Source organism: Hyperoodon ampullatus, assembly GCF_949752795.1.
Source record: "Hyperoodon ampullatus genome assembly, chromosome: 2".
NCBI lineage: Eukaryota > Metazoa > Chordata > Mammalia > Artiodactyla > Ziphiidae > Hyperoodon > Hyperoodon ampullatus.
In genome coordinates, this window is record NC_136915.1 from 166,913,818 (window position 1) to 166,940,684 (window position 26,867).

The 26,867-nt window shown below is 38.6% G+C and overlaps 1 protein-coding gene across 1 annotated transcript; it reads right to left on the minus strand.

Annotated features, from left to right (window-relative positions):
* Positions 1-854: 854 nt before the first annotated feature.
* DARS2 (aspartyl-tRNA synthetase 2, mitochondrial) lies at positions 855-25,725 on the minus strand (the record flags this gene model as incomplete). The annotated part of the gene is made up of 17 exons (XM_079696579.1): positions 855-1,069; positions 2,562-2,637; positions 4,870-4,980; positions 5,184-5,402; positions 7,968-8,117; positions 12,968-13,030; positions 14,359-14,466; positions 15,867-16,046; positions 16,943-17,012; positions 17,808-17,914; positions 18,929-18,975; positions 19,568-19,691; positions 21,104-21,199; positions 21,592-21,693; positions 23,638-23,704; positions 24,846-24,945; positions 25,605-25,725. 17 exons carry the CDS (start codon positions 25,723-25,725, stop codon positions 855-857), a joined length of 1,956 nt encoding a protein of 651 aa, XP_079552705.1.
* Between the last annotated feature and the right edge of the window lie 1,142 nt (positions 25,726-26,867).

A 26,867-nucleotide genomic window follows, 5' to 3' on the forward strand; every position in this document is an offset into this window, starting at 1 on the left:
TAATGATTATTTTAAAAAATAGAAATATAAGCAGAATACTGATTAATGAAATTACTGTTTTCCTTTTACCACAGATGTCAGTTTTGTTTAACCTTAAACTATAAAATACATATATCTGTATACTGTTTACAGATGGATAATATCATTATCTTACATTTAAGTAATGCTTTAAAGTTTTTCAAAGCATTTTCACTCACACTGTCTTCCACATATATTATCTCTTAGGATTCTGGCAAGAAGAGGCCAGTGAGGGAGCCAGGGCAAGTACTGTTTACATTTCACACATGCAGGAAGGGACGCTAAGAGAGGTTTATACAACTTGCGAGGTAAAGCACTGATTAAGATTTTGTGACTTTTATTTCAGTGATTTTTTTACTTTATATCATGTTGCTTCTCACTATATTATGTTGATAGCTGAAATGTCATTATCCAGCTTACTTTATAGGATTCTCTTGATGAGGCTGGTTGAACTGACCCCTCCATCAACGGACCAGTCTAAAGGGGCAAGAATCTTCCCACATTTCACATATGGTTTGATTACCTCTGTCCTAAGAGAACAATCTACTATCTGGGTATGAAAAACATGATTAGAAAACACTATGCCATTATGTTACTCTGTCAAAGAGCCATGTTTCACACCTCTCCAAGTAAAAAGAAACTTCAAAAAAGTCCCAAATAAAATAATCCTAATAATGCATGCTCTCGTTAAAATTGGATACGTTTTATCTGTTTCTTCATTGAGGTGAAGAATGTTGCCTGGATTCCTTCCATTTAAAAACTTGAAGTCAGATCTGTGGCTGAACTCCAGATCTGATTTTAGCCTTGGGGAAGCAAAGAGGACAAAGCTCAAAAGCTCAGCTTTCTGGATGGCATGGATGATTCAATGAACTCTTTTCTGTTTCTGAGTCTGTTGGCCAGGAGACCTGGATATGATAGGGCTTCAGTTCCTCAGGCGGGATAGAATCTGGGGCATTGCTCATAAGGTCGTGCCCCTGGAAAGATTTGGGGAAGGCTATGACATCTCTGATGCTTGGCGCTCCAGTGACAAGGCACATCAGTCTGTCTAACCCTGTAAAATACAAAGTTAATAGATGAGAATGTAACCTAAGGTTGGGGGTGACTTAATTTTTCTATAAAGGTTGTAGAAAACTTTTAAGTAAGAACCTTTAATAAGTTGCAGCTAAGCATAGTTCCCTGCCTTTTTAGAGAACTTTTGTTTGTTTGAGAGGTTTCTTTTATCTCATTCCAGAAAAGTGCTCAGGACTAATATTCACACGCTACTGGGATTAATAGTCACAGCAATTAATGAGTCCTGAGCAAGGGCTTACTGAAGGTTGAACAAAATTAGGTGCTGTGCAGGGGACTCCAAAAACACAGAAGGAAGTCCCTATTGTTGAGAGCCTACAACCTAGAACTTCTCACTCTTCTTTGCTCACAAGCAGTGTGAGCAACCAAGGCCATCAGAAAGGCACTGGCTCTCATTAGTTATCTATTTTATACATAGTAGTGTATATATGTCAATCCCAGTCTCCCAATTCATCCCGCCCTCCCCTTCCCCCCTTGGTATCCAAATGTTTGTTCTGTACGTCTGTGTCTCTATTTCTGCCTTGCAAATAAGTTCATCTGTATCATTTTTCTAGTTTACACATATAAGAACCTACTGTACAGGACAGGGAACTCTACTCAGTACTCTGTGGTAATCTAAACAGAAAGGAAATCCAAAAAAGAGGAGATATATGTATATACATAGCTGATTCACTTTGCTGTATAGCAGAAACAAACACAACATTGTAAAGCAACTATACTCCAATAAAAGTTAATTAAAAAAAAAAAAGAAAGGCACTGGCATATTCCTACTTTCACACAAGCTGAATACTGTGGAGCAGTACTTTTCACACTCTTATGAATTTGTCTGTGAGCCTCCAGGAATTTGAGCAATATTGACTTAAGACTCTGTAGTTTCATTCTATTAAAAAATCTTTCAAATGCAAATTATCAGTTAAGTTTTTTTTTTTTTTTTGCGGTACGCGGGCCTCTCACTGTTGTGGTCTCTCCCGTTGCGGAGCACAGGCTCCGGACGTGCAGGCTCAGCGGCCATGGCTCACGGGCCCAGCAGCTCCGCGGCATGTGGGATCTTCCCGGACCGGGGCACGAACCCGTGTCCCCTGCATCGGCAGGCAGACTCGCTACCACTGCGCCACCAGGGAAGCCCTATCAGTTAAGTTTTATCTTTATAAATGGTTAAATATATTTTTAAAGTATATCATCAGGGAATTCCCTGGTGGTCCAGTGGTTAGGACTTGGTGCTTTCACTGCTGAGGGCCCGGGTTCAATCGCTGGTTGGGGAACTAAGATCCTACAAGCCACATGGTGCGGCCAAAAAAAAAGTCATCAAAATGAAAAACACCAAATTAAATTCTTTAGAACCCTTGAGCTCACCCCCTACCCTTTTACTCCTCCATTCCCCCTAACCCCACCCTCTTCCCCATAAGCTGAGCATCCAAATTTGACACTTAGAGCTACAGAATTAAATTTAGCTTGTAAAAGGACAGATTGTTTACCTATGGCAATTCCTCCATGAGGGGGCGCCCCATAATCTAAAGCCTGGAGCAGGTGGGAGAGCAATTTCACGTCTTCCTGAAATTCAAAAGATAATTCAATTTAAATACACACTGAGGGTCCACTAGGTGCCACACAATACAAGAAGTTGCTAAAGGGAAAATAAAAGTTGAGTTAAAAAAGTACCTTAAGAGGTTTACAGTTTAGCAAGGGAATATGACAAGTCACCGATACTACAACATGCAGGGAAATGCCTGGGGCTCAGTAAATGCAGCTATTATTATGCTGGTAATGCAGGCAGGGTAAGACCAATTAAGGACATGGAGATGTGGCCTCAGAAAGGTAGGATGAAAGAAGGAACCGGATCTGTCAGGATCTGTCAGAGGGACCAAGAGGAGAGAATGTTATTAGAAGGGCAACACTGCAGATGCTGCCAGAAGGTAGGATGGCTTGTGGGCCAACAACAGCCCACTGGATTTGGTGGCCATGCAAGTTACTTTTGTGAGGCAATGCCTGTAGAAATGTTGAAAATCTGTCTGAATGGTTCCCTAACCAGTCTACAGATCACAATCAAGTGGCAAACTTTTAAGGAACAAATGCCGAAGCCTCACGTCTAGAGCTTTTTATTTAATTGGTCTGGTAAGGAGCAGTGAGTGTTTTTTTGTTTGTTTGTTTTTAATGCTTTCCAGGTGATTCTGTTCTAATGTGCAGAAGGGCTGAGAAACACTGGTTGGTAGGGAAGAAGTGGAAGCAATGTATTCTCACTGACATTTTGAGAAGCTTGAAAGGAATGAAAAAAATACGCTGGGAAACATTAGGGGCTTTGGCTTAAGAGGAGAAAAGTTAAGGGAGTTTGCAGTGTTTTTAAAGCTAAAGGGGGAGTTTGGTGTTGAGTTCTCCAATCCTATTCTTAGAAATAAAGTTCCCGGGACTTACCTGGTGGCGCAGTGGTTAAGAATCCGCCTGCCAATGCAGGGGACATGGGTTTGAGCCCTGGTCCGGGAAGATCCCACATGCCGAGGAGCAACTAAGCCCGTGCGCCACAACTACTGAGCCTGCGCTCTAGAGCCTGCGAGTCACAGATACTGAGCCCGTGAGCCACAACTACTGAGCCCATGAGCCACAACTACTGAAGCCTGTGCGCCTAGAGTCGTGCTCCGCAACAAGAGAAGCCACCGCAATGAGAAGCCCGTGCACAGCAACGAAGACCCAACGCAGCCAAAAATAAATAAATAAAATAAATAAATTTATTTTAAAAAAAAGAAATAAAGGTCCTCTATCCCACCTCACCCCTGGTAGTTAGTCCCACAAAATGATCTTTTAGGATCAGACTCTTGGACATTTGCCTTCCTAAAATCTATCCTAGCCTCTTAAAGAGTCATCAACAAACTGCAGATTCTTAGGCTTGCATCTATAGCGACTCTTCTTTTGAAAATTCTGATTAACCCACTCTCTGTCATTAAAATCTACCCCCACCTCAAATACTAAGTGACATAAAATCCTTTCAAACCTTTCTCTCTTTCTCTAGCATTATCAACATCTTCAGTCATTTCAGACTACATCCTTTTTTGAGCAGTGCAGTGGTTAGGAGTTTAGGAGCTTGGGTTCAAGAACCAACCTGCCTGGATTCGAATCCTGCCTCTGCTTGCTTCTGTGCTGTGTGACTTTGGGCAAATTAATTCATCTGCCTCAGTTTCTTATCTTTAAAATGAGTAGAATAAAGGTCTTAATTTAAAAAGTAACTGTGAGGGACTTCCCTGGTGGCGCAGTGGTTAAGAATCCACCTGCCAATGCAGGGGACATGGGTTTGAGCCCTGGTCTGGGAAGATCCCACATGCTGTGGAGCAACTAAGCCTGTGCGCCACAACTACTGAGCCTGTGCTCTAGAGCCCATGAGCCACAACTACTGAGCCCACGTGCCACAACTACTGAAGCCCATGTGCCTAGAGCCCATGCTCTGCAACAAGAGAAGCCACCGCAATGAGAAGTCCGTGCACTGCAGCGAAAAGTAGCCCCTGCTCACCACAACTAGAGAAAGCCCACGCGCAGCAACAAAGACCCAATGCAGCCAAAAAAAAAAAAAAAAAGTAACTGTGAGGATTAAATGTGTACATGTGTATAAGGTACCTAGTGCCTGGCATATAGTAGTCACTAAAAAATACATATTATTATTTATTTTTCAAAGTCTAAAGGTAGAGAAATAAGCTGATACTATTTTATATCTAGTGAATCCTCCATTCATAACAAATTTTAACAAAACGGACAAATATTACAGTTTTTTAAAAAGGCCAAGTTAGAAGATGATGTTACCTTTAGTACTGTTGCCAGGATGTAATGCTGTAGCTCTGCATCATGAATTCGGATAGAACCACCTCCTATCTCACTGCCGTTTAAAACCAAGTCATAGTGTTGGCTACGGACCTAGAAGATTCAAAGAGCCTTTATGTTAGAGAAAATCTCTGGTTTTCTGTTCTGTACGTTGAAGACCCTGTAGCTACTTAGAGACAATGGCTCAAACTCAGCAATTTCTTCTGGGGCTTCCAGAACTGGGTCAGACTATGAAACCTGAAGTTCTTTGCCTTGTTTCCATATTTCCTTTTAATTTGGAAGTATAGATACGTTACCTTTTGGGGCTCAGTGTAAAGGAGGTGGATGTCGCTGGGGTGGGGAGCAGTAAATGGGTGATGGGCTGTCTCCAGCTCTTTGGGATTTTCCTCCTTGGGAAAGAAGAGGGGGAAATCCACAACCCAAAGGAAAGAGAACAGAGCTGGGTCACGAAGCACCACTCCTCTTGCTTCTAGAAGGTCAGCACACTCCAGTCGTAATTTTCCCAACAAAGAGCACTGCAAACAGAAGATACAAACGTTGAGCTAACTGCTGTGACAGAGTAGGCAGAAAATGACACAACATGGATTCTAAAGCCAGGCCTTTCTCTGAGAAAGGATTAGCCAATTTACAGATGAGATGCTCTTAGCCTCTCAGGAGAGAAAGATCTGAGGATGATCTGACTGCGACATGGTTGAGAATCGTCAGACTCAGCCAACTTGGTGAGTATCTGCCAACACAGTGACTGAGAACACAGGTATCAGAGCTTGATTAACCTGGGTCTATATATCACTTTGGCTACTGACTAACTTCTCTGTACCTTTTTCCATAGTAAAATGGAGAAAGAAATATCTACTCCAAAGACTGTTGTGAAGATCAAGTCAGATAAGCTCTATAATACGAACCAGCTATTATGATTATTATTTCCTTATTGTTCCTGAAAGGTTGTGGTGAGGAACTGATGGGAGCCTGGAACACACTTAATGTTCAATAGTGTTGGCTGTTATTAGACAAACAGTATGGATTAGAGGTTACATTAAGAATGTGACTTCTGGAACTGGACTTTGTGGGTTAGAAACCTGGCTCCTCTCCTCTACCTCCTAGCTATGTGAGTGTGAACAAATTCTCAACCTCTGTGCCTCAGTTTTCTTATCTTTTAAAATGGTAACAGTATCAATACTTCTCTCAATAGGGTTGGCATGAGGATTAAGTTAGTTAATATACACCAAGTACTTGAAACAGTTGTGGGCAAACAGAGAATGCTAACTGTGATAAGTGCTAACGATGACAGGCAGGGCATCCCTGAGAAAGGGCAATTAGAACAGGAGACATGCCTGGAGACATGCACAGGGTGTCACTCTGTAGTCTCTTCTATCTGACACTTAGATATCCACAAAGGGCACCTTCACTGTGACATATTCAGAATGCTAATGTTATTCCTCATAAATCTGCTTTCTAGCATTCTCTCAAGGAAGTCCCAATAGGAATTAGAGTGATGCCTTTCTGGGAAGAGAACAGGAGCAGTTTTAGTTCATGCCAGGGGAAAGTTTAATAGCCAAATGAATTTGCAGCAGGATTTTTAATACAAAATCCCAAATTCTTTTTTAAGAAATGCATTGACAATAAAATTTGTAAGTAACTGGTGCATCCCCCAGCAAACTTAACAGTACTGGCTCATGGCTGGTATTAAAAACTAATGTTGAGGGCTTCCCTGGTGGCACAGTGGTTGAGAGTCCGCCTGCCGATGCAGGGGACACGCGTTCGTGCCCCGGTCCGGGAAGATCCCACATGCGTGGAGCAGCTGGGCCCGTAAGCCATGGCCGCTGAGCCTGCGCGTCCGGAGCCTGTGCTCCGCAACGGGAGAGGCCACAACAGTGAGAGGCCCACGTACCACAAAAAAACCCCCAAAAAACAAACTAATGTTGATAAATGAATTAATTAAAAAAAAAAAGACTGTAGGGAATTCCCTGGCAGTCCATTGGTTAGGACTCCACGCTTCACTTCTGAGGACCCAGGTTCGATCCCTGGTCGGGGAACTAAAATCCCACAAGCTGTGTGGCATGGCCAAAAGAAAAAAAGAAGGCTGTAATATCAAGAAAAGTTGTAATTACATAGCTTTCCTCACTCTACTACTGCAGGGAAAGGTAAGGACAGTGGATTATATTTAGCTTTGTAGCTGAACTCTGAAACTTTTCCTTTGGAAGATATAATGATAAATAAGCACAGTGCAAATATAAATTAGAAGAATGAACTTGATAAAGTACTAATCAGACACTATAAGGAGATCATATTATACTATAGTGTACGGATGAATTTTTATTTATTTATTTATTTTTGGCTGTGCCCCATGGCTTGCGGGATCTTAGTTCCCCAACCAGGAACTGAACCCGGGCCCTGGCAGTGAAAGTGCCGAGTCCTAACCACTGGACTGCCAGGGAATTCCCAAGGATGAATTTTTATCATGTTTGATCTTTACAGTATATTTTCAATATTCATGTTTGAGTTTTATACCACACTTTGTATATTTTATAATGATCTCTAAAGTTAAATCCATTTTTCCATACGTCTCCTGAAGAATGGTGATTTAGCCGGTGCGTGGCAGCCTGCACCACCTCCCAGCTGCTGCTCCTGAGGAAAAAGGGTACTCCCTCAACCAAGTAGGGCCAGGGGTGTCTGCCAGCCCAGCAGCCCTCCAGCAGTCTGATCTGTCCCTCCACATTTTCGGGAATGCATTATGTACAAAAGTTTGGGACAACCAACTTTTCTTAATCTGTAAAGCTTCAAAAATGAAAATATTTTTTCACAGTTGTAAAATGAATACCAATAGCTCTCTACCTAAGTGGCTTTCCTAGACCCAGATCTAATCACTGTGAGCAATGCCAATGTAGGCTGTTAGCTGATGAAAAAAACTCTAGTTTTTATACAGTGCCTTTTATTACAGTGCCAAAAGACATAAAAACTCATGCAGAGCAGCTCCAATTTATGAAATTAACAGTCAATTTCAAATATGTACTACACACACAGGAGAAGAGAGGCATCATTCAGCATCAACAGCACAGATGCCAGGAGGTAATGTTGCTTACTGCTTTCTTATGCTCTCCGGCAGTTAGCAGGACCACATCCTCCTCTTGGGTCTCCAACAGTCTGATTAGTCCCAAGCCTTGCTCCTCCATTATGAACTTAGCAACTGGAGAATTCCAGTTATTGGTTTTCAAGAATATAGGTAAGACTTCCTGTGACAAAGAAAAAGACTTATACATTTTTCAAAAAGCGGGGTTGATTTATTTTTCCTGGAGTACAAAGATTTCTTGTTTCCAAAAGAAAATGAACCTATATGAGATTATCTCTATTCCCTCCCTGAAGCCCTTCAAAACGATACTAAAGGAATCTAAAAATTAATCTCACCAAAATGAAAAAAAAAAAAAAAAGGAATGAAGAGTGGGAAGGGATATCAGAGCGAAGAGATTTCAGAAAATTTTTGGCAGGTTGCAGGTGAATGGAATAGGAATGACCAAAGAAGCAAGATGCAGGAAGCTCTGGCCTAGAGAACAATGGAGCAGCTTCAGCACAGGAAGGAACTGATCTTACCCTGCAAAATCCTAGAGGTGCAGGGCTCTTAAGAAGAGCCCTGGGGTGATAGCCAACTGTCTTGTTGCTCACCCAAAACTAAACCTAATCATTTACAAAACCTAACCATTTACAAAACCATTTACAAAACCTAACCATTTCTAAACCTAACCATTTACAAAAGCCCCTTTAAACAGCTTTTTAAATGGCTCATATTCTTACATATGTACAATTAACAATCACATCACCACACATTGAAGAAGCTACAGCATTAAAAAAAAAAAGAAAAAAAAGACCCAGATAAACAGAAAAAAAATGACCCTAGAGAAAAGAGATAATTTAGGGACCAAAAAACTTGAATCCTCAAAGATATTAAAAAAGGTATTTTATCAATAAGACCAGAATAAAATGCAATGAAAAGCAGTAAGAAAGAGCTAGTGGGAAATAAAAATATGATTGCTTAAAAAAAAATTCAACAGAAGAGTTGAAGAAATCTCCCAGAAAGAATAAAAAAGACAAATTTTGCACAGATGAAAGACATGAGCCTTCATATTCAAAGGACCCTTCAAGTGCGCAACACACTGAATGAAAAATGACTCAAAGTTATACAGACTGAAATTTCAGAGCATCAGGAATCAGGAGGCTGAAAGCTTCCAAAGGGAAAAAAAAATTAGGTTTACTATAAAAGAGTAAATTCATACAAACATCAGATTTCTTATTAGTAACAGTAGGTATAAAAAAATAAAGCAATGCCTCCAATGATCTAAGGCTCATTGTCACATGCAGCTATTTAAATTTAAAGTAAAATGAAATAAAATAAAAAATTCAGTTCCTCAGGTATACATTTGCCACATATCAAGCATTCAATAGCCACACTGGCTGGTGGCTACCATAGTGGACAATGCAGATATGAAACAGTTCCATCATTGCAGAAGGTCTACCGGACAGCACTGTTCTAAAGGGATATGACTACCAATTCAAAATTTTATACCAAGCCAAATTATTAATCAAGTGTGAGGTTTTGAACACAAAGACATTTTTAGACATATAAGGATTCAGAAAGTTTCTCTTTCATATGCTGTCTTAGGAAGTTACTTGAGGATATAATCCAGCACGAGTAAGAAAGAGGAAGATCTGGGATCCAGGAAAAGAGTAGCTTCAACTCAGAAGAGGAATGAAGAAAATGTCCAGAAAGACAGCTGTGAAGAGGTACAGAGTAACTAGGTAAGGTCTGTGTATGTGAGCCTTACCTCTCATTGCAGGAGGCACAATGAAAGGTTTAAAATGGATAAGTAGGGGCTTCCCTGGTGGCACAGTGGTTAAGAATCTGCCTGCTCGTGCAGGGGACACGGGTTTGAGCCCTGGTCCAGGAAGATCCCACATGCCTCAGAGCAACTAAGCCCGTGCGCCACAACTACTGAGCCTGTGCTCTAGAGCCTACGAGCCACAACTACTGAGCCTGTGCTCTAGAGCCCGTGAGCCACAACTACTGAACCCACGAGCCACAACTACTGAGGCCCGCAGGCCTAGAGCCCATGCTCCACAACAAGAAAAGCCACTGCAATGAGAAGCCCGCGGACCGCAAAGAAGAGTAGCCCCCACTTGCCGCAACTAGAGAAAGCCTGTGTGCAGCAACAAAGACCCAACACGGCCAAAAATTAAAAAAAAAAAGGCATTCTGATAAAACCAGAGGTACTCTGGTATGGGATTGGAATAGAGTGAGCTAGGTAAACACTTATTGTATTGAACTATTAATCCTTCTTTACAATTTTTTTTTAAACCATGTATATGCAGCATATTGCTAAAAATAAACATTAAAAACAATTCAAGCCAAATCAAGTTAAAACATATTAATACATTTTAAAAATATAAAAATTCAGGAAATTAGGAAAGTAAAAAAGAAAAGAGAAGAAAGAGAAGAAGAAGAAAATGTAATGATAGTCCCATCAACTAAAGGCCGCCAAAGTTAACTCTCAGGCTTATTTCATGTTCCTGTGGTTCCTAAATACAGGTTTCAAACACTAGTAAAATAAAAACAAAGAAAATTGGGAGATATAGGGTTGACAATTTTCAATTTTATCAAAGGCATAAAACTAACCCCAAATACCTACTATTACCATCATTTCATAAAAGAAAACACATTTCTATAGCAAAAAATGAGAAGTATAGTCCTTTAAATTCATTTAACTTTATGAAAAGCTTTTTATACCGCTGGCTTTTCTTATTTTGCCTTGACCCATTTTGGAAACCATTATCCTTTCTGTTTTCTTGAAAAATCCCTTTGAACTTGATGTATGAGACTAGTGATGTGTGGTAGTAGAGGTGGGTAGTCCATTTTCTTTTTTTTTTCCTCTCTTTTTTTAAAAAAAATTGAAGTATAGTTGATTTACAATATTGTGTTAGTTTCAGGTGTACAGCAAAGTGATTCGGTTATTCATATATATTTATTTTTTGATTCTTTTCTGTTATAGGTTATTACAAGATACTGACTATAGTCCCCTTGGCTATACAGTAAATCACTGTTGCCTATCTATTTTATATATGGTAGTGTGCATTTATTAATGCCAAACTCCTAATTTATCCCTTCCCCACTTCCCCTTGGTAACCATGTTTGTTTTCTATGTCTGTGAGTCTGTTGTTTGGTAAATAAGTTCATTTGTATTGTTTATTAGATTCCACATATAAGTGATATATTTGTCTTTCTCTGACTTACTTCACTTAGTATGATAATCTCTATCTCCACCCATGTTGCTGCAAATGGCATTATTTTGTTGTTCTTTTATGGCTGAGTAATATTCCATTGTGTGTGTGTACACACACACACACCCCACATCTTTATCCATTCATCTATTGATGGATACTTAGGTTGCTTCCATATCTTGGTTATTGTAAATAGTGCTATGAACACTGCGGTGCATGTATCTTTTCAAACTAGAGGTTTGCTCTTTTCTGGATATATACGAGGAGTGTGATTGCTGGATCATATGGTAACTTTATTTTTAGTTTTTTAAGGAACCTCCATACTGTTCTCCATAGTGGCTGCATCAATTTACATTCCCACCAACAGTGTAGGAGGGTTCCCTTTTCTCCACACCCTCTCCAGCATTTATCATTTGTAGACTTTTTGATGATGGCATTGTAGTTTTGGTTTGCATCTCTCTAATAATTAACGATGTTGAGCATCTTTTCATGTGCCTATTGGCCATCTGTGTGTCTTCCTTGGAGAAATGTCTATTTAGGTCTTCTGCCCATTTTTTGACTGGGTTGTTTGGCTTTTTGATATTGAGTTGTATGTGCTGTTTGTAATTTTGGAAATAAAGCCCTTGTTGGTCACATTTGCAAATATTTTCTCCCAGTCCGTAGGTTGTCTTCTTGTCTTGTTTGTGGTTTCCTTTGCTGTGCAAAAGCTTATAAGTTTGATTAGGTCCCATTTGTTTATTTTTACTTTTATTTCTTTTGCCTTGCGAGACTGATCTAACAAAGTATTACTACGATTTATGTCAGAGAATGTTTTGCCTATGTTCTCTTCTAGGAGTTATATGGTGTCATGTCTTATATTTTAAATCTTTAAGCCATTTTGAGATTATTTTTGTGTATGGTGTGAGGGTGTGTTCTAACTTCATTGATTTACATGTGGCTGTCCAGCTTTCCCAACACCACTTGCTGAAAAGACTGTCTGAGTAGTCCATTTTCAATCCACAAATACAGTGTTTATACATGGTTATGATCAGTGAATATATAGTTCTGTATTCTCCTTTTCCTACAAATCATTATAACCTGAATATTTTTCCTACGTTACAAACTTTTAGTTAAGAGACAAAATTTTTAAAAGGAACTTTAATATTTATTCCTTTAATTCTACCTTAATTTATTTAATCACTCCCATATGGTTTCATTGTATTCCTGTAAATGATACTGTACATAAGTGTCCTCATATCTAAGATCCTTTCTTTAAAGTATAGAAAATTATTGACTCAAGGAGTCATATTTTAAAATATGACTATTTTTAAAGTTAGTGATTGCAAAATGGCTGAGGTAATTTATACTTCCAGTGACAGTGTAAGAATGCCCATTCCCTGCGCCTCCTCTGTATTTTAGTGCTGCTGTTCACCAAGCCAAGAACACAAAGTGTATCTGTCAGAGGAAAGGTATATTCATAATTCTAAAAAGGGTATGGGAAGAACAATGAATACTGGCTTTCTTTCATATCTGCCATGCTTTCATTTAAACCTTGGGCACATGGGGTTCTATTTAATTTTCCCAACTGCATTAAAGTACCACTGTTTATTTTAAAAGGCTATGGTTGCACTTTCACACTCTGATTAATGGTGAATTCAACTAAGTTGAAGTTTTGGAGTTATACCCAGGGGTAAGATTAACTTTAAAAATAAAAAGAAGAAAAGTAGAATGATCTGAAATAACAAGCCCCTCAAAACTAATGATAGCATAAGAGCTCAAGCAATTAACAGTTAAAAATATAGAATCCCTAAAAGAAAGGAAAAAACCTGCTCCTTACCTGATTAAAATGGTCAGCTGCAAATTTTCTAATGGATTCAATGTCTTTCCTTTTTAAGTATTTCTGATGAAAGAAAATCAAAGTAAACTCATCAATATGACACTTAGCTTCACAAACATGTTTATGAAATGAAATGGGAAACAAATATATTTTGTGTTTTTCCATCACAATAATAACATTCAATAAAGATTTAATTTTTGTTGTCAAATGACAAAATTTTAAGCCTCGTTATAGGGTGTCTTTTTTTCTAATTATGCAGGTCTTATTGGAAATAGCTGTGAATGTATTCCACAGAAGACTGTGTATCTATAATATGTTCAAAATGAATCTTTGCAACTGAATTGTGAAGGATCAGTAAAATCAATAAGAGGATTCAGAATTTGATTATTTCAAGTCTCTTAAAATTCTTTATATCTTACTTTTCTAAATTATCTCAATGTGTTTCTAAGTGAGACATTATGGCTATCATCATCACTAATCATGGAGCACTTAATTAGGTATGGGAGATATAAAAAAGGTGAAAACATGGTTCATGACCCTGCAGTCCTTATAATCTACTTGGGAAAGAATTGGACATACTCCAATTAGGGTAAATAATAATAACAAGCAATATATGTTATACCGAGCTTACCCAAACACATTCAATATGTCTGGACTAGAATACAGACACCAAATTACTTTCCACTGAACATATGAAGTGAAAAAAAAAGTAATGAGACTCAATTCTTATCCCCATTTTAAATATACTAATATGCTTATGTATCCAACTGAATAGCCTTTCAAAATAGTAATCTTATTCAAAATACTTTTAGAACTCTTCTTAAATTATTTTCAAAGCAGGTGTACTAACTACAGAAAATAGACATGCCCCATTACTTAAGAGTCCATGCTTACCCAACCCAACCCAACCATTCTTTCTCTCTCCTACCCTCATTCCCTTCCTTTTGCTTTTCATAGCTCCACCTCCTTTCTCTTCCCATTATTAATGCAATAGACCCCAGAGCGTCAGAAGACCAAGAACCAACACGCAAGGGCTATGCTGGAGCTGATATGGGGCTGGGAGCTGTTGGACAAACTGAGGCTGGAGACAGAACAGGAATACTATTTTATACTCATCACTGGTGGAAATAAACCCAAATGAAGTACAGGAGAACTTTACAGCATTATTTAAAAGGAAAAATAAAAGCTCTAGATCTCGAGAGTGTAAACTCATATTCATAAAGTTTTATCATTTTCTACTTATAGTTTGAGACACTATTAGACTTTATATGAAAAAATGCATTTTTATTTAAAGAGAATTTTTCTTTCTAAAGTTTAAATGTACCAATGTTGAACATATTTAATTCCCAAATATACATTTTAGAGAAAATATAGAATTGTGCTCCACTTACTTCTCCTTCAGGGATACATATGGCTTTGATGGTTCCTTGGGGTTTACTAAGCACATCTTGAAGAAATCCAACCTCTGTGTTTCTGAACATATCACTGATATCTACAATCTGGAAAATGGATAACAGGAAAAGGTAATTAAACGTGAAGTAATGTTTATCTCAAAACCTTTTTAAAAAAAAAAAATTTATTTATTTATTTATTTATTTATGGCCGCATTTGGCTCTTCATCGCTGCACGCGGGCTTTCTCTAGTTGTGGCGAGCAGGGGCTACTCTCCATTCTGGTGCATGGGCTTCTCACTGCGGTGGCTTCTCTTGTTGTGGCTTGCGGGCTCTAGAGCACTGGCTCAGTAGTTGTGGCTCGCGTGCTCTTGAGTGCAGGCTCAGTAGCTGTGGTGCACAGGCTTAGTTGCTCCATGGCATGTGGGATCTTCCCAGACAAGGGATCGAACCCGTGTCCCCTGCATTGGCAGGTGGATTCCCAAGCACTGTGCCACCAGGGAAGTCCCTCAAAACCTTTTACAAACAATATTTTAAAGAGGAAAGTACGTCTTGTTAATGTTTATAGAGCACATTCATAGAGTGTTTACCATGGGCTGGGCACCATGACAAGTGTTAATGTACTAATTATTCATTAGTAATAATTCATTTCATCTGCACAACAAGAGTATGAGGTAGGCCCTCTTATTATCCCCATTTAATAGATGAGAAAACCAAGGCACAGAGAAAGAAATGACTTGCCCAAGATAACACAGCTAGTAAGTGGCAGAGCCAGAATTTAACTTAAGCAGTCTGACTTAAGAACCACCATTTCATATTACAAAAGAAGAAACAAGGAGTAGTCAAGCTGGCTGCTGTAAATAGGCAGAACTTTTTTGTGTGCTGTTTTTTTCATTCTGAGAATTGAGCACTGCCTATTCATGGACCGAGCAGAACTCAGTTCCTAAGGAATCTGCACTGAGAACTGAGATATAGAAATGTCACCAGCATTACAGTGATGAAGGGCTATTGCTTTCTAAGAGCAACAGAGGCCTGCTAAGGAAAACTGCTGTGTGTAAGTTCTACTGTTACCCTTAGTTAAATATGTGTAGATCTTAACAATGTGAATAAACGTTTCCATATGTTTGAGCTCTTTATAGACCAGGGAAAAAGAATAAGTAACTCTTAATCATTTGTCTTCCAAGTGCCATTTTAGCTTAAGAAAAATTCAAGAGGAAAGAACAGTTTTTTTTTTTCCTTTCAAGTTACCATTCATATCCATGTAACTAATAACTTGTCAGTAATAAAAACGTTATAGCAAGAACCTTGCTCTTGGAAATGAATCTGGGAACACAGTAGGTAGAGAAAAGGTACTGTAAGGCTAACATGCTATTATTCTCTCCTGCTGTAGCTGGGTAACAACAAAAAATATGATATAACAGTGTGTGTAACTGGTTGTAAACATCAAAGTGGTTCAAAAGACTATAGGACTATTTGGGGTCAGAGTCTTGGAAAAGTGAAGAAAAGTACCTTCATCCCAAAGCGAATGTCAGGTTTATCAGTTCCATAGCTGGCCAACGCCTCAGCAAAAGTCACAGAAGGAAAAGGAACCACCACAGGATCTTTGTCACTGGGCCATGAATACTGGAGCAAACCCTCAATTAGACTCTGGATGCCAGTCTGTTCTACAAAGGACATCTCTATGTCAATCTGAAACCAAAGCAACATATGGAAACTAACTTGAAGAGCCACAATATTAGTATATACATACATATTTATATATTTCTCTTGTTTCAAATTACCATTGGATTCTGTTCTTAATACATGGGGAAGCAGGTTAAACATTACTGTACATCTAATGCTTTACATACATCAAACTGTTAGTTCCCACAACTATCTCATGGCTTAAGGCTCAGAGAGGCTAAGTGACTTGCCTGAGTATGTTTACATTACATTTGATCTTAGGTCTGTCCAACTCCAAATCTTATGGTTTTTGTGCTGGTTACTGATTTCTGTGCCATACTAATTAATATGATATCATACAGAAACTAAATCCTAATAGCTTTGATGACGTTGACCAGATAAATAGATTAAATATCAACATACAGAATTGTCTGTTTTAGTGCACAAGAGATTTTTTTAAAGAACTTTGTCATATCATGACCATTAAAACACTGTAGGAATCTGTCATTCCTTGGTTTATGACCATATTCTTTATAAATGGGTCAAAAATTAAATAACTAATGCCTCAACTGCAGGTTAGTTTAATTAAATATCTGACAGATAAAATGTAATGGGGGCTTCCCTGGTGGCGCAGTGGTTGAGGGTCCGCCTGCCGATGCAGGGGACACGGGTTCATGCCCCGGTCTGGGAGGATCCCACATGCTGCGAAGCGGCTGGGCCCGTGAGCCATGGCCGCTGAGCCTGCGCATCCAGAGCCTGTGCTCCACAACAGGAGAGGCCACAACAGTGAGAGGCCCACATACCGCAAAAAAAAAAAAAAAAAAAAAAGTAATGAGAAGTATATATAATTCCTGTCCTGGTTTTGACATTCTTGGCTGTAGCAAGGCTGAATCAGTAAGAGATGAGTGAATATAACTTAGTACCTGAGTAAATTCGGGCTGTCTGTCTGGTCTTGATCCTTCATCTCGATAACATCGGGCAACCTGAAAATATCTACAATTGGAAAATAGTGTTAATTGAGTCAGGATTCTAGAAACACACACACACTTTCCCCAAAAGTTCCTGGCAATGCAGGGTATAAAATAATAATGATACTAAAAGGTCATAAGAAATTTTAAAATTCTTTATGATGCTCTAATCTAATCAGATACATAGTTGACCCATGAGAAATTAACTGCTCAATATATTGTCTTACAAATATACAATGGCACCTTTGGATATTCATATATTAGACTGACATGCAAGGCAGTCCATGCTTCTTTATATACACTCTTTTGCTTCAGCCAAATTGAAATACTCACTGCTCCATGAATACACTTGAGCTTTCCTGTGCTATGCCATTCCAACTCTCATCTTCATCTGCTGAAATGCAGCTCTGTCCCAGAAGGCCTAGTTCCCAAAGTTTTTAATGATATTTCCCAAAATAATATAATTTCAAACCTCTTAATACAACTAATTTGCAATGCTCAACATACTTATTTTCGATTTACATCACAGTTGATTTTAATATACTATTTTGTCTTACTAGATTCATTAGCTCCTTGAGAGCAAAACCTATTCTTTTTTAACCCCCTACCCCATCTACTAGCATAGAGCTTTGTACACGATGGTCACCCAATAAATCTTTACATAATGACTACACATTTTTAGGGTATTTTACAAGTATTTTCCAAACTCTCATATATTTTCAAACCTTCTTTTAAGAGATTAGACAATTTTGTGTTTCCTTTTCCCCTTTCTTCCCCCTCTTTTCCTTTTCTGACCAGTACTATCATAAAGAAAGCTCACCTGTCTAAACCACCAATCATCAGAAGCTGCTTAAACTGCTGAGGACTCTGAGGGAGAGAATAAAACTTTCCAGGTTCCCTGGATGGTACTACAAACTCTTTTGCACCCTTTGAATGAGAGAGAGGGAGAGCAGAGATATTCTTAAAAAGCAAATTCAAGAACTGGTAGAAGTCAATACTTCAGTTCATCAATGAAATCAACAAAAGAGCAAAGTTCCCACAATGACAGATCATTTCTTGCTCATCCTTTAGTCCCCAAAAGGCTTGCACATAGTAGGCTTTAAATATTTGTATACAAAGTATTAAATGTACGCTTGTTGAAATGAATGCCCAATTCTGTTACTAGCTAAAAAGGATTTTGTGCATCAATTCCTATTCAAGTAATTCCTAACTGCTATTCTAAATTTAAACTATAATTTTATAAGTCCATAGACTGTATAAATATCAGTGTTTGAAAATGTCAGTTCTTTTTTTTGTTTGTTTTTTTTACATATTTATTGGAGTATAATTGCTTTACAATGGTGTGTTAGTTTCTGCTTTATAACAAAGTGAATCAGTTATATATATACATATGTTCCCACATCTCTTCCCTCTTGCGTCTCCCTCCCTCCCGCCCTCCCTATCCCACCCCTGTAGGTGGTCACAAAGCACCGAGCTGATCTCCCTGTGCTATGCGGCTGCTTCCCACTAGCTATCTATTTTACGTTTGGTAGTGTATATATGTCCTGTCTCACTTTGTCACAGCTTACCCTTCCCCCTCACCATATCCTCAAGTCCATTCTCTAGTAGGTCTGTGTCTTTATTCCTGTCTTACCCCTAGGTTCTTCATGACAGAAAATGTCAGTTCTTAATGAACGATGGATTTATTTTTAATGAACCAATTCATTATTGATTTGTAGCTATAAACCTCAATGGAAAGAAAATGATGTAGGATTAAAGGATTCTGACTAAAAGTACTGACCCATATAATTTGCTCAACTCTTAAAATACCTAGTTAGTGTGAACATCCTAAGGCAGTAAAATAAATAAAAGAAATAGAACTAAGGGAATATAAAAGCAAAGTGGTCCAGTTTCATAACTAACAGGACATTTTCAGTAGGCTGATTTAAGGAATATACATACCCCTGGAGTCCTTTTAAATAATGTTGGTGTTTCTATATCCACAAACCCTAAAAAGAGAGAAATATCAGAATTTAATAGATGGGAATTTACCAAATATGATGTCTACAATACAGTCCAACAAATCTGAGGCTACCCTTTAATTAGGAATTTTGACTGAAATAAGCTACGAAGCATATTGATTCTGGTTTCTACAAACCCAAGAGAGAAGCTGAAGATTTTCATAAAATCCTATTCTGTTCATAAAGTTGGTAATTTTGTAATGAAATAATTCTGTTTGATAGATTCTTATGTACTGAACTGTTATGGTTTTCCTTGTGTTCTGCTAGTGTAGCAAAAATAACACAAATATAGTAGAAAAAAACCTAGGACTGACTGAAGAGTCTAGTTTCATTCACATGACATTTCTGAGCTCCCAGCAAATGATGTACAAGCATGATAAAGAATTAAGACAATTTACAGATAACAACCAAAGGGCTTGTCCACCTTCAACAGTGATGGTAAATACTTAGACAACATTAACAGGCACTATCACCTCTAAAAGGCTGTATTTATGACCCAGTAGGGAACTAAATTATGTTTTTATGTTACTAAATTATGTTCTAGGATAAAACACATGGAAATTACTGTTTCTTCCCTTACCGTGTAGATTACAGAGATATTCCCGCATTTTCATGACCATCTGGGACCTCAGTCGCAGGTTATACTGCATTTGGACACCACGCAAATCTAAGTAGCGATACCGCAAACGAAGAGCCTCTGTTTTCTAAACAAATTTAAAGATTTTTGTTTAAATATTTTTCAAATATTAAAAAGATATTAACTTTAGATACAGATTGTGAATTTTCAAGAACTTTAGCTCTACCTTTAGCTTCCACCATTTGTGCACACACACCACCATCCTTAATTCCTATGACCTCTAGGCTTGTTACTAGCATAGATTTTACATTTTCAGTGAACCACACTTCACTGACTGAAATTTGCCTACCTTACTAAACATTTATTCATTCTTTTTTTTCTGCCTTTTTTCTTTTTGACCACGTGGCTTGCAGGGTCTCAGTTCCCCGACCAGGGACTGAACCTGGGCCATGGCCATGAAAGCCCGGAATCCTAACCATTAGGCCACTAGGCCACCAGGGAACTCCCTACCCATTCAATTTTAAGCCTGGAGTTTTATCCTGAAAAAAAAAAAGTAAAGATTTCAAAGATCATTAGAAAATATATACCAGGGCCAAAAACAGCCACAACTTTATGACCTGGATGGGACGACAAGTTTAAGAAATGCAAGCGAACAGCAGACGAATCTCTACAGCTGTACTAGTAGGAACACAGTGATAAGGTCTGCTTATTTTCAAGGCTGGAATTCTCTGCATCCCTCCTGTGCTGACAACCTTTTTTAAAAAGTCCTTTTCCCTGGAACAGTTTATTTCTTTGATACTAGAAATAGAAATAGAAGAACTACCTGTCATTTCTCTTTCTAAAAGCTTAGAGCCAGTGGAAAACTGCATATTTCCTTTTTTTCCTCACAACAAGGTCAACTCTGTAATTATACTGCTTTTTCTAATTAAAATATTAAGTACTGGGAACTCAACTGTAAGACTAAGTGGCCATGCAATTAAAAAAAATCCTTTATAGATTAGTTTATAAATTAGGTATATATAACTCTACAACTGTAGACAATTCTGACAAAGCTGAAAATTAGCTGGGCTTACATATCCAGTGCTGTCTAGCTTCCTCAAAGAACATCCTAAATTACAGTAATCATATTTATATGCCTTATGAACATTTTATCACTGTTAGAGGCTTAAACTTAATATATACAGGATCTCCCATGCCATGTGGCCATTTCTAAGGTAAACATAAATTTCCTCTCAAAATGTAAAACCATAGCAACAAAAAAAATGGAACAAAATAACACCTAAGTCTTAAAGACAACCTTGTTTCCAGCTGTCTGAAAAAACATTCTAGGTGTTCAGGAGCTGCAACAGCTTAAAGAACTGTTGATATTTAAGAACAGTTCACCAGGAAATTGTAAAACTAACAGAATAATTCATGATATAGCTATAACATGCTTAATTTTGTAGAAGTTAAACTTTTTCTTTAAAAAACTCTGAAAACACTTTACTGGTTATCAACATTTTCTAGATACTCTATTTTATTAGTAACAGAGGATGGCACCTTCACAAAGTCCTTAATTTCAAAGGGCAGCTTCTTGCAGGAATTCAGAAGTTTAGCTGTTTTAACTTTGATTTCAATCTCACCTGTTGGCATTTTCTTAAAGAGAGAGAGAAAAGACCTATTTTAAAAATCACTCATCAGGACATGTACACAATGAATATTTATAAAACACAAGCATTTATTTACATATGTAAAACACGGGGTGCTTATAGTGTATAGTTTAAAACATAAATGTCTGTGTAGGACTTTGACATTCTTATGTATATCTGTGGCTGATGAGCTCATTACCAAATGACTTAACACGCATATTTACATAGGTGTTTATGTTTGCAGTGAAGATTTTAAAATCTGTAGGTTCATTTGTAGAACCTGCAGAGCTTTAGTGCTGGGTATCTAATAGATACTCAGTCGCTGTTGCCTGAATGTGTTGACAGACAGTGCACATGTACACAGGTAAAATTTAAATAGACAGTTTCTAAATTACTAACTGGATTCTCTTGTCCTGGAGGTCGGGAAATTACTGTCCCGGACACTTGCACCACAGATTCCATGGGGGCTTCACATAAAATCTTCTTCACAGAAGCAGCCGACTACAGAATAAGAGGGGGAAATAGTTCCAACAAATAAATGAACTTAAAGGACTCTGCAGCAACTGTAGATTATGGCTTAGAAAAATGTTAATACTCATAGCTTAATTGCAATAAATACTGGGGCTTCTCTTAATGACTTTATTAAAGAATTTGGTAAACTGCATCCCCATTTTGACTCCGTATAATACAGCAAGTAAAACTATTAGTTAAGAATTAAAAATTTTTTTCCTTAAAGGAAAATAAGGAGAAGAATGATTAATGCAAACAATTCCCACATACTTTAAAGGCAACTGTCTCCAGGGTTAGCCTTAGAGGCAGTTAAATCCAAGAGCAATAATGGAGTCCAAAGTGAAGGAGTTCTCCTGGGTTAGCTATGCTCATCTCTGCATCCTGATCCCTGAAAGATAACCCATGGCTCTTTACTTACTTCAAACATTAAAAGCTGAGTAAATCTTATTTTTCTCAGGTGTACAAACATTTGTAAATATTACCAAAATAGAAACCAATGATGTTCAGCAAGCATGATGAGAGCTCTTAATTTTATCTAAATTTAATGGTAATTATTTTTTGAGCAGGTAGTACCTTCACATGGCTCAAATTCAAAGGGTATAAACAGATCTACAGTGAAAAGTCTCTCTCCAACTCCTTAATTCCCCTCCCCAGAGATACCCAATGTTATGTGTACTTCCAGGGACAGTTCATAACATACACACACATACACATGCCCTTTATAGTACAGATAATATCACTCTACATGCTCTTCTGTGTCCCGTTTTTATATCTAACAATATACCTTGGATTTTTTCCCTATTAGTACATAATAAGCTTCTTTAGTCTTTTCCATAGCTGTAAGGATGTACATTATTTTTTACACCAGTCTTTTATTGGGGAACATCTAGATTGTTCTTTCTTTTCTTTTTAAATTTTATTTATTTATTTATTTTTGGCTGTGTTGGGTCTTTGTTGCTGCACGCGGGCTTTCTCTAGTTGCGGCGAGCGGGGGCTACTCTTCGTTGCAATGTGCGGGCTTCTCATTGCAGTGGCTTCTCTCATTGTGGAGCACGGGCTCTAGGCGAGCAGGCTTCAGTAGTTGCAGCACGTGGGCTCAGTAGTTGTGGCTCACGGGCTCTAGAGCACAGGCTCAATAGTTGTGGCACACAAGCTTAGTTGCTCCGCGGCATGTGGGATCTTCCCGGACCAGGGATCGAACCCGTGTCCCCTGCATCGGCAGGCGGATTCTCAACCATTGCGCCACCGGGGAAGCCCTAGATTGTTCTTTCGATTAAAAATATTTCAGCAGTGAATAACCTTGTATTTGTGTCATTTTGCATCTATGTAAGTCTACATGTAGGATAGCTTTAAGATCATTGACTACAAGTGGAATGAATGGTTCAAAGGATACGCATTTATAATTTTGATATTGCCAAATTGCCATCCATAGAGCTAGTGCCAAGTTATACTCCCTCCAGGAATGTATGAGCACTTGTTTCCCCAAACACAGTGTGTTGTCAATCCAGTGCATAAAAAATAACAATTCTGTGTAGCTTTAGTTCATATTTCTCTGCCTATGAGTGAAGTTGGGCATATTTTCATATGTCTACAGACATATAGAAAAATAGCCACTTATATATTTTTTCTATAAATTTTATGTTCATAATCTGCACTCATCATTCTAGTGGGTCACTGGTATTTTTAAAAAAAAATTTTAATTGATTTGTAGTAGCCTTTAGGATATTAGAGAAATTAGCCCTTTGTCTGTGACATGAATTGCACATATTTTTTCGCAGTTTGTCATTTGTCTTAATGTGGCTTATGGTAGTTTTAATTTTCATTAACAGTAAACTTCTTAATTTGAAACCTTAAACATACTTATCCAACATGCTTCATTTATTCTAACCACAGCATCAAAGAGGCTTGGAGATAACAGGAGGAACCTTCTATTACCTCATCCTGAGGAATGATAACTTGAACAAGCCCATGGAAATCTCTTAGGACCAGGAAGATGTTTTGCCTGATTAATGAAGAAAGTGAACATATTAGGATAAAATCTTTGAGACCAAAATTTAAGCAGGCAAAACAAATTAAACAAATAAAAAACCCATGCAATTTCACATGTTGCTTTTTTATAATAAATAATACGCATTCATAGTTATATTTGTGTAATTATCTTGTAGCTTATTAATGAAAAAACTTTTGCGTTTACAATTTCAACTTTTAGTAGCTATACGTACAGCTTACTAATGCTATCCAGATGGCTTATTAATGAAAAGGCAGATTTTAAAACTTAGGCTTAAGTCTTTATAAGAAATTTGAATTAAAATTGGAAACTTTCCATATATTAAAATCCAAAGGTAATATTTTAGCATATTAGAGACATCTGATTCGTCATTTTTTAAAATATGGCAATATAAAATCTTTTATTTTCCTAAAAATAAGATGTAATCTAAAATTTTCTAAAAGAGGTCCAGTACTAACTTAATACCTCTATAAGCCATCAAAAGGTCCCCCAAATCCCAATATTTTAGCATTCAACCAACATTTCTCATACAGTTCTTAGTACCATGAAGAGGTACAGAAAGCCTCCTCAGATTTTCCTTCAGGAGATAAAAGTCACCAAATGTATGGGTCAAATATCCACCCATTTGGGACATATTCTTTAGGAAAATCACTCAATCTATGTATTTTGGATCTCTCCATTGTGAATTAATGTTCCATTCAAGTATGTTCTGGAATATAGAGATGAACAACAACAATAATATGTCCTCTAACATTAAGGAATCATTGTTCATGTTTTTAGGCTTTTTCTCTACCTAAATTTAGCAAAAACTATGCTTTTTTATGCTATGGAAGCTTACCAGCTTACCCAATTACTGGTCCTAGGAACTCTTCAATCTTAGTAAACCTAGGGACATTTCTGTCCCTTGGTGGATCACACTTATTATACCCTTCAACAGATGTTACTGGTACTTACTGAGAGTGACACTATTTGAGTCTTTGAAGACAAAAACAAAACTGAAAATTCAATGACTTCTGAGACTCCTACAGGAGTTGCAAAGCTTTTATTCTTCTGACTCGTTAAAAATTAATAGCAGTTTGAAATTGCCTTAGGAAAACCACCATCGTGCATACTTAAACCACCTGCCTCTATCTACCTTCGGTACTGAATCCATCCACACAAGGTGACCTCTTGGCCTAAGTGAGAAGGACGCAACTCTCCACACGTGTTGGTCCGGGCAACAAAGCTACTGAGTTCTTAAAGAAACGAAAAAAAGTAAGATTAAAAAACATATCATTTGCACATTGTTTGAGAATAGACTCTCAAATCATACCATCTTTTTTCATGTCAATGGATGAAATTTATAAAGTTGAAGAATGTAATCACTCACTATTAAATTTACCTGCAAATGTGTCAAAAGCCATGTGAATAGCTGTCTTAATGTAAATTTTTGCCTTGTGTTAAGAATATAAATATTTTTGATCACCCAGCATCTGCATTAACCTAAAACGCACTCTTCGTAATAGTGCACATTTCTTCCCCAAATGAAATAGGATCTTGGGAATTTCATAAATTTGATGATGCAGTAACTGGTTTTAGTATGAATCTAGAGTGAAATAGTCACTTGTACATTTGAAAACCCTATTTAAAGTATTCTCAAGTATGAAAGAATTTTTTAGGCTTCTTATTCACAGCATGAGCTTAATGAATAGCCTATTCATGTGGTTACTTTTCTGCTCTTTTTAAATTCCAGGGAGAAAACTACATTATAAGAAATGAAGAGGGTGAATGATGTGCTTCTACCCATAAAGCTATCCAGTCGAGACTAGGGGAAAAATGGAATAAGCACTCTTGCTGCAGAGAAAAGGAGGAAGGGCTGGGCTGTTCAGAGGACAAACCTCTTCACTACATTCACCTGGAATTCTCCTCTGTGAACTCAGTACCAGACTTCGGGAGAAAGAACCCCAGATCAGCTGTGTGGTCCTTCTAGTGGGTCTGGATAAACCCCTGTACAGCCGACTTAACCAACAGAACATGTTAGAGCCGCAGGATGGCGAGACGCTCAGGAATCTCACGCTGCAGGTGTTGGATGGCGGTCAAAAGTCAGTTTTGGAAATACAAACCCCTTAAAATGTTAGGAGTTCCCACTCTCTTATATTTAAGCCCTTGTCCGCTGAACATTCAAGAGCTCGTGTCGGCAAACTAGATAAATCTGTAATCTCTCTTTGGGGTCTTTGGGGAAGTTGGGTAGGGGAAAGACCTTTTAAAATCTTTGTCCCCTCTCAACGCATCCGTTTCACTTCTATTAACAAACAAAGCTTCGGCCTGAAGTGACAAGCGTACGATTCCATACAGCAGCCAAGGTGGGACACCGCGGCCACGCAGAGGCAGCACGGGGCCGGTCAGCAGGCGCACGCCCTTCCCATCCTTCCACGCTTCCCCGAAGGTTCCTGCGGGCAGAACCGGAAAACAGGGAGGAAAACCAGCCCCGCGTTTCAAATCTCCCAAACCTGGTGGCCGACCTCGGGTCTTCAGAAGGAGGAATGCAAGCAAATCCAAAATGTTTCTAGGGCCCGAAACCACCCACAGATCGCCGCTGGGAGCCAAGCACTCCTTAACCCACCCCACGAACAACCAAGATTACGGTGGAGGGAGTCAACCAGTCAGAACACAGGGAATGCCGCCATCTTTACTACGGGCGGAAATTTGAAGGACCGCTTAGCACCGGTAGAAAAGCGCGGAAGATTAACACCCCGCGATTAGGAAAGTAGATGATAATGGTTAGAGCGCTCCCGTGCCCTCAGTTAAAATGGCAACCACAGTTGCTTCACTGACTTGGAATCGGCGCCATGGAGGCGTCCAGCGTCCTGCCGCAGAGCGAGTCGGGAAACGATTTTAAACTGAGGAGGCGGCTGAACGCGTAGTTGCTGCTTCTCAACGGCGGGATTTTGGAGCTGGCGTTCGCCCCTGAGGGCTCAGGTGGAGAGGGGCGAGTTGGGACACACTGTCCCTTGCCCTTTCCCTCCGTGGGCTGAAGCAGACTCCGCAGGAGCGAGGGTCGCGGAGCTGGCTGGCCGAGTAAGCGGAAATGTCCCTCACGGCGTGAAGTGTCGGGCTCGGCTGGCGCCTGCGGGAGCGGAGGTCTCCTTACTGGGCCCGTTTGCGTCCGTCGTGAACC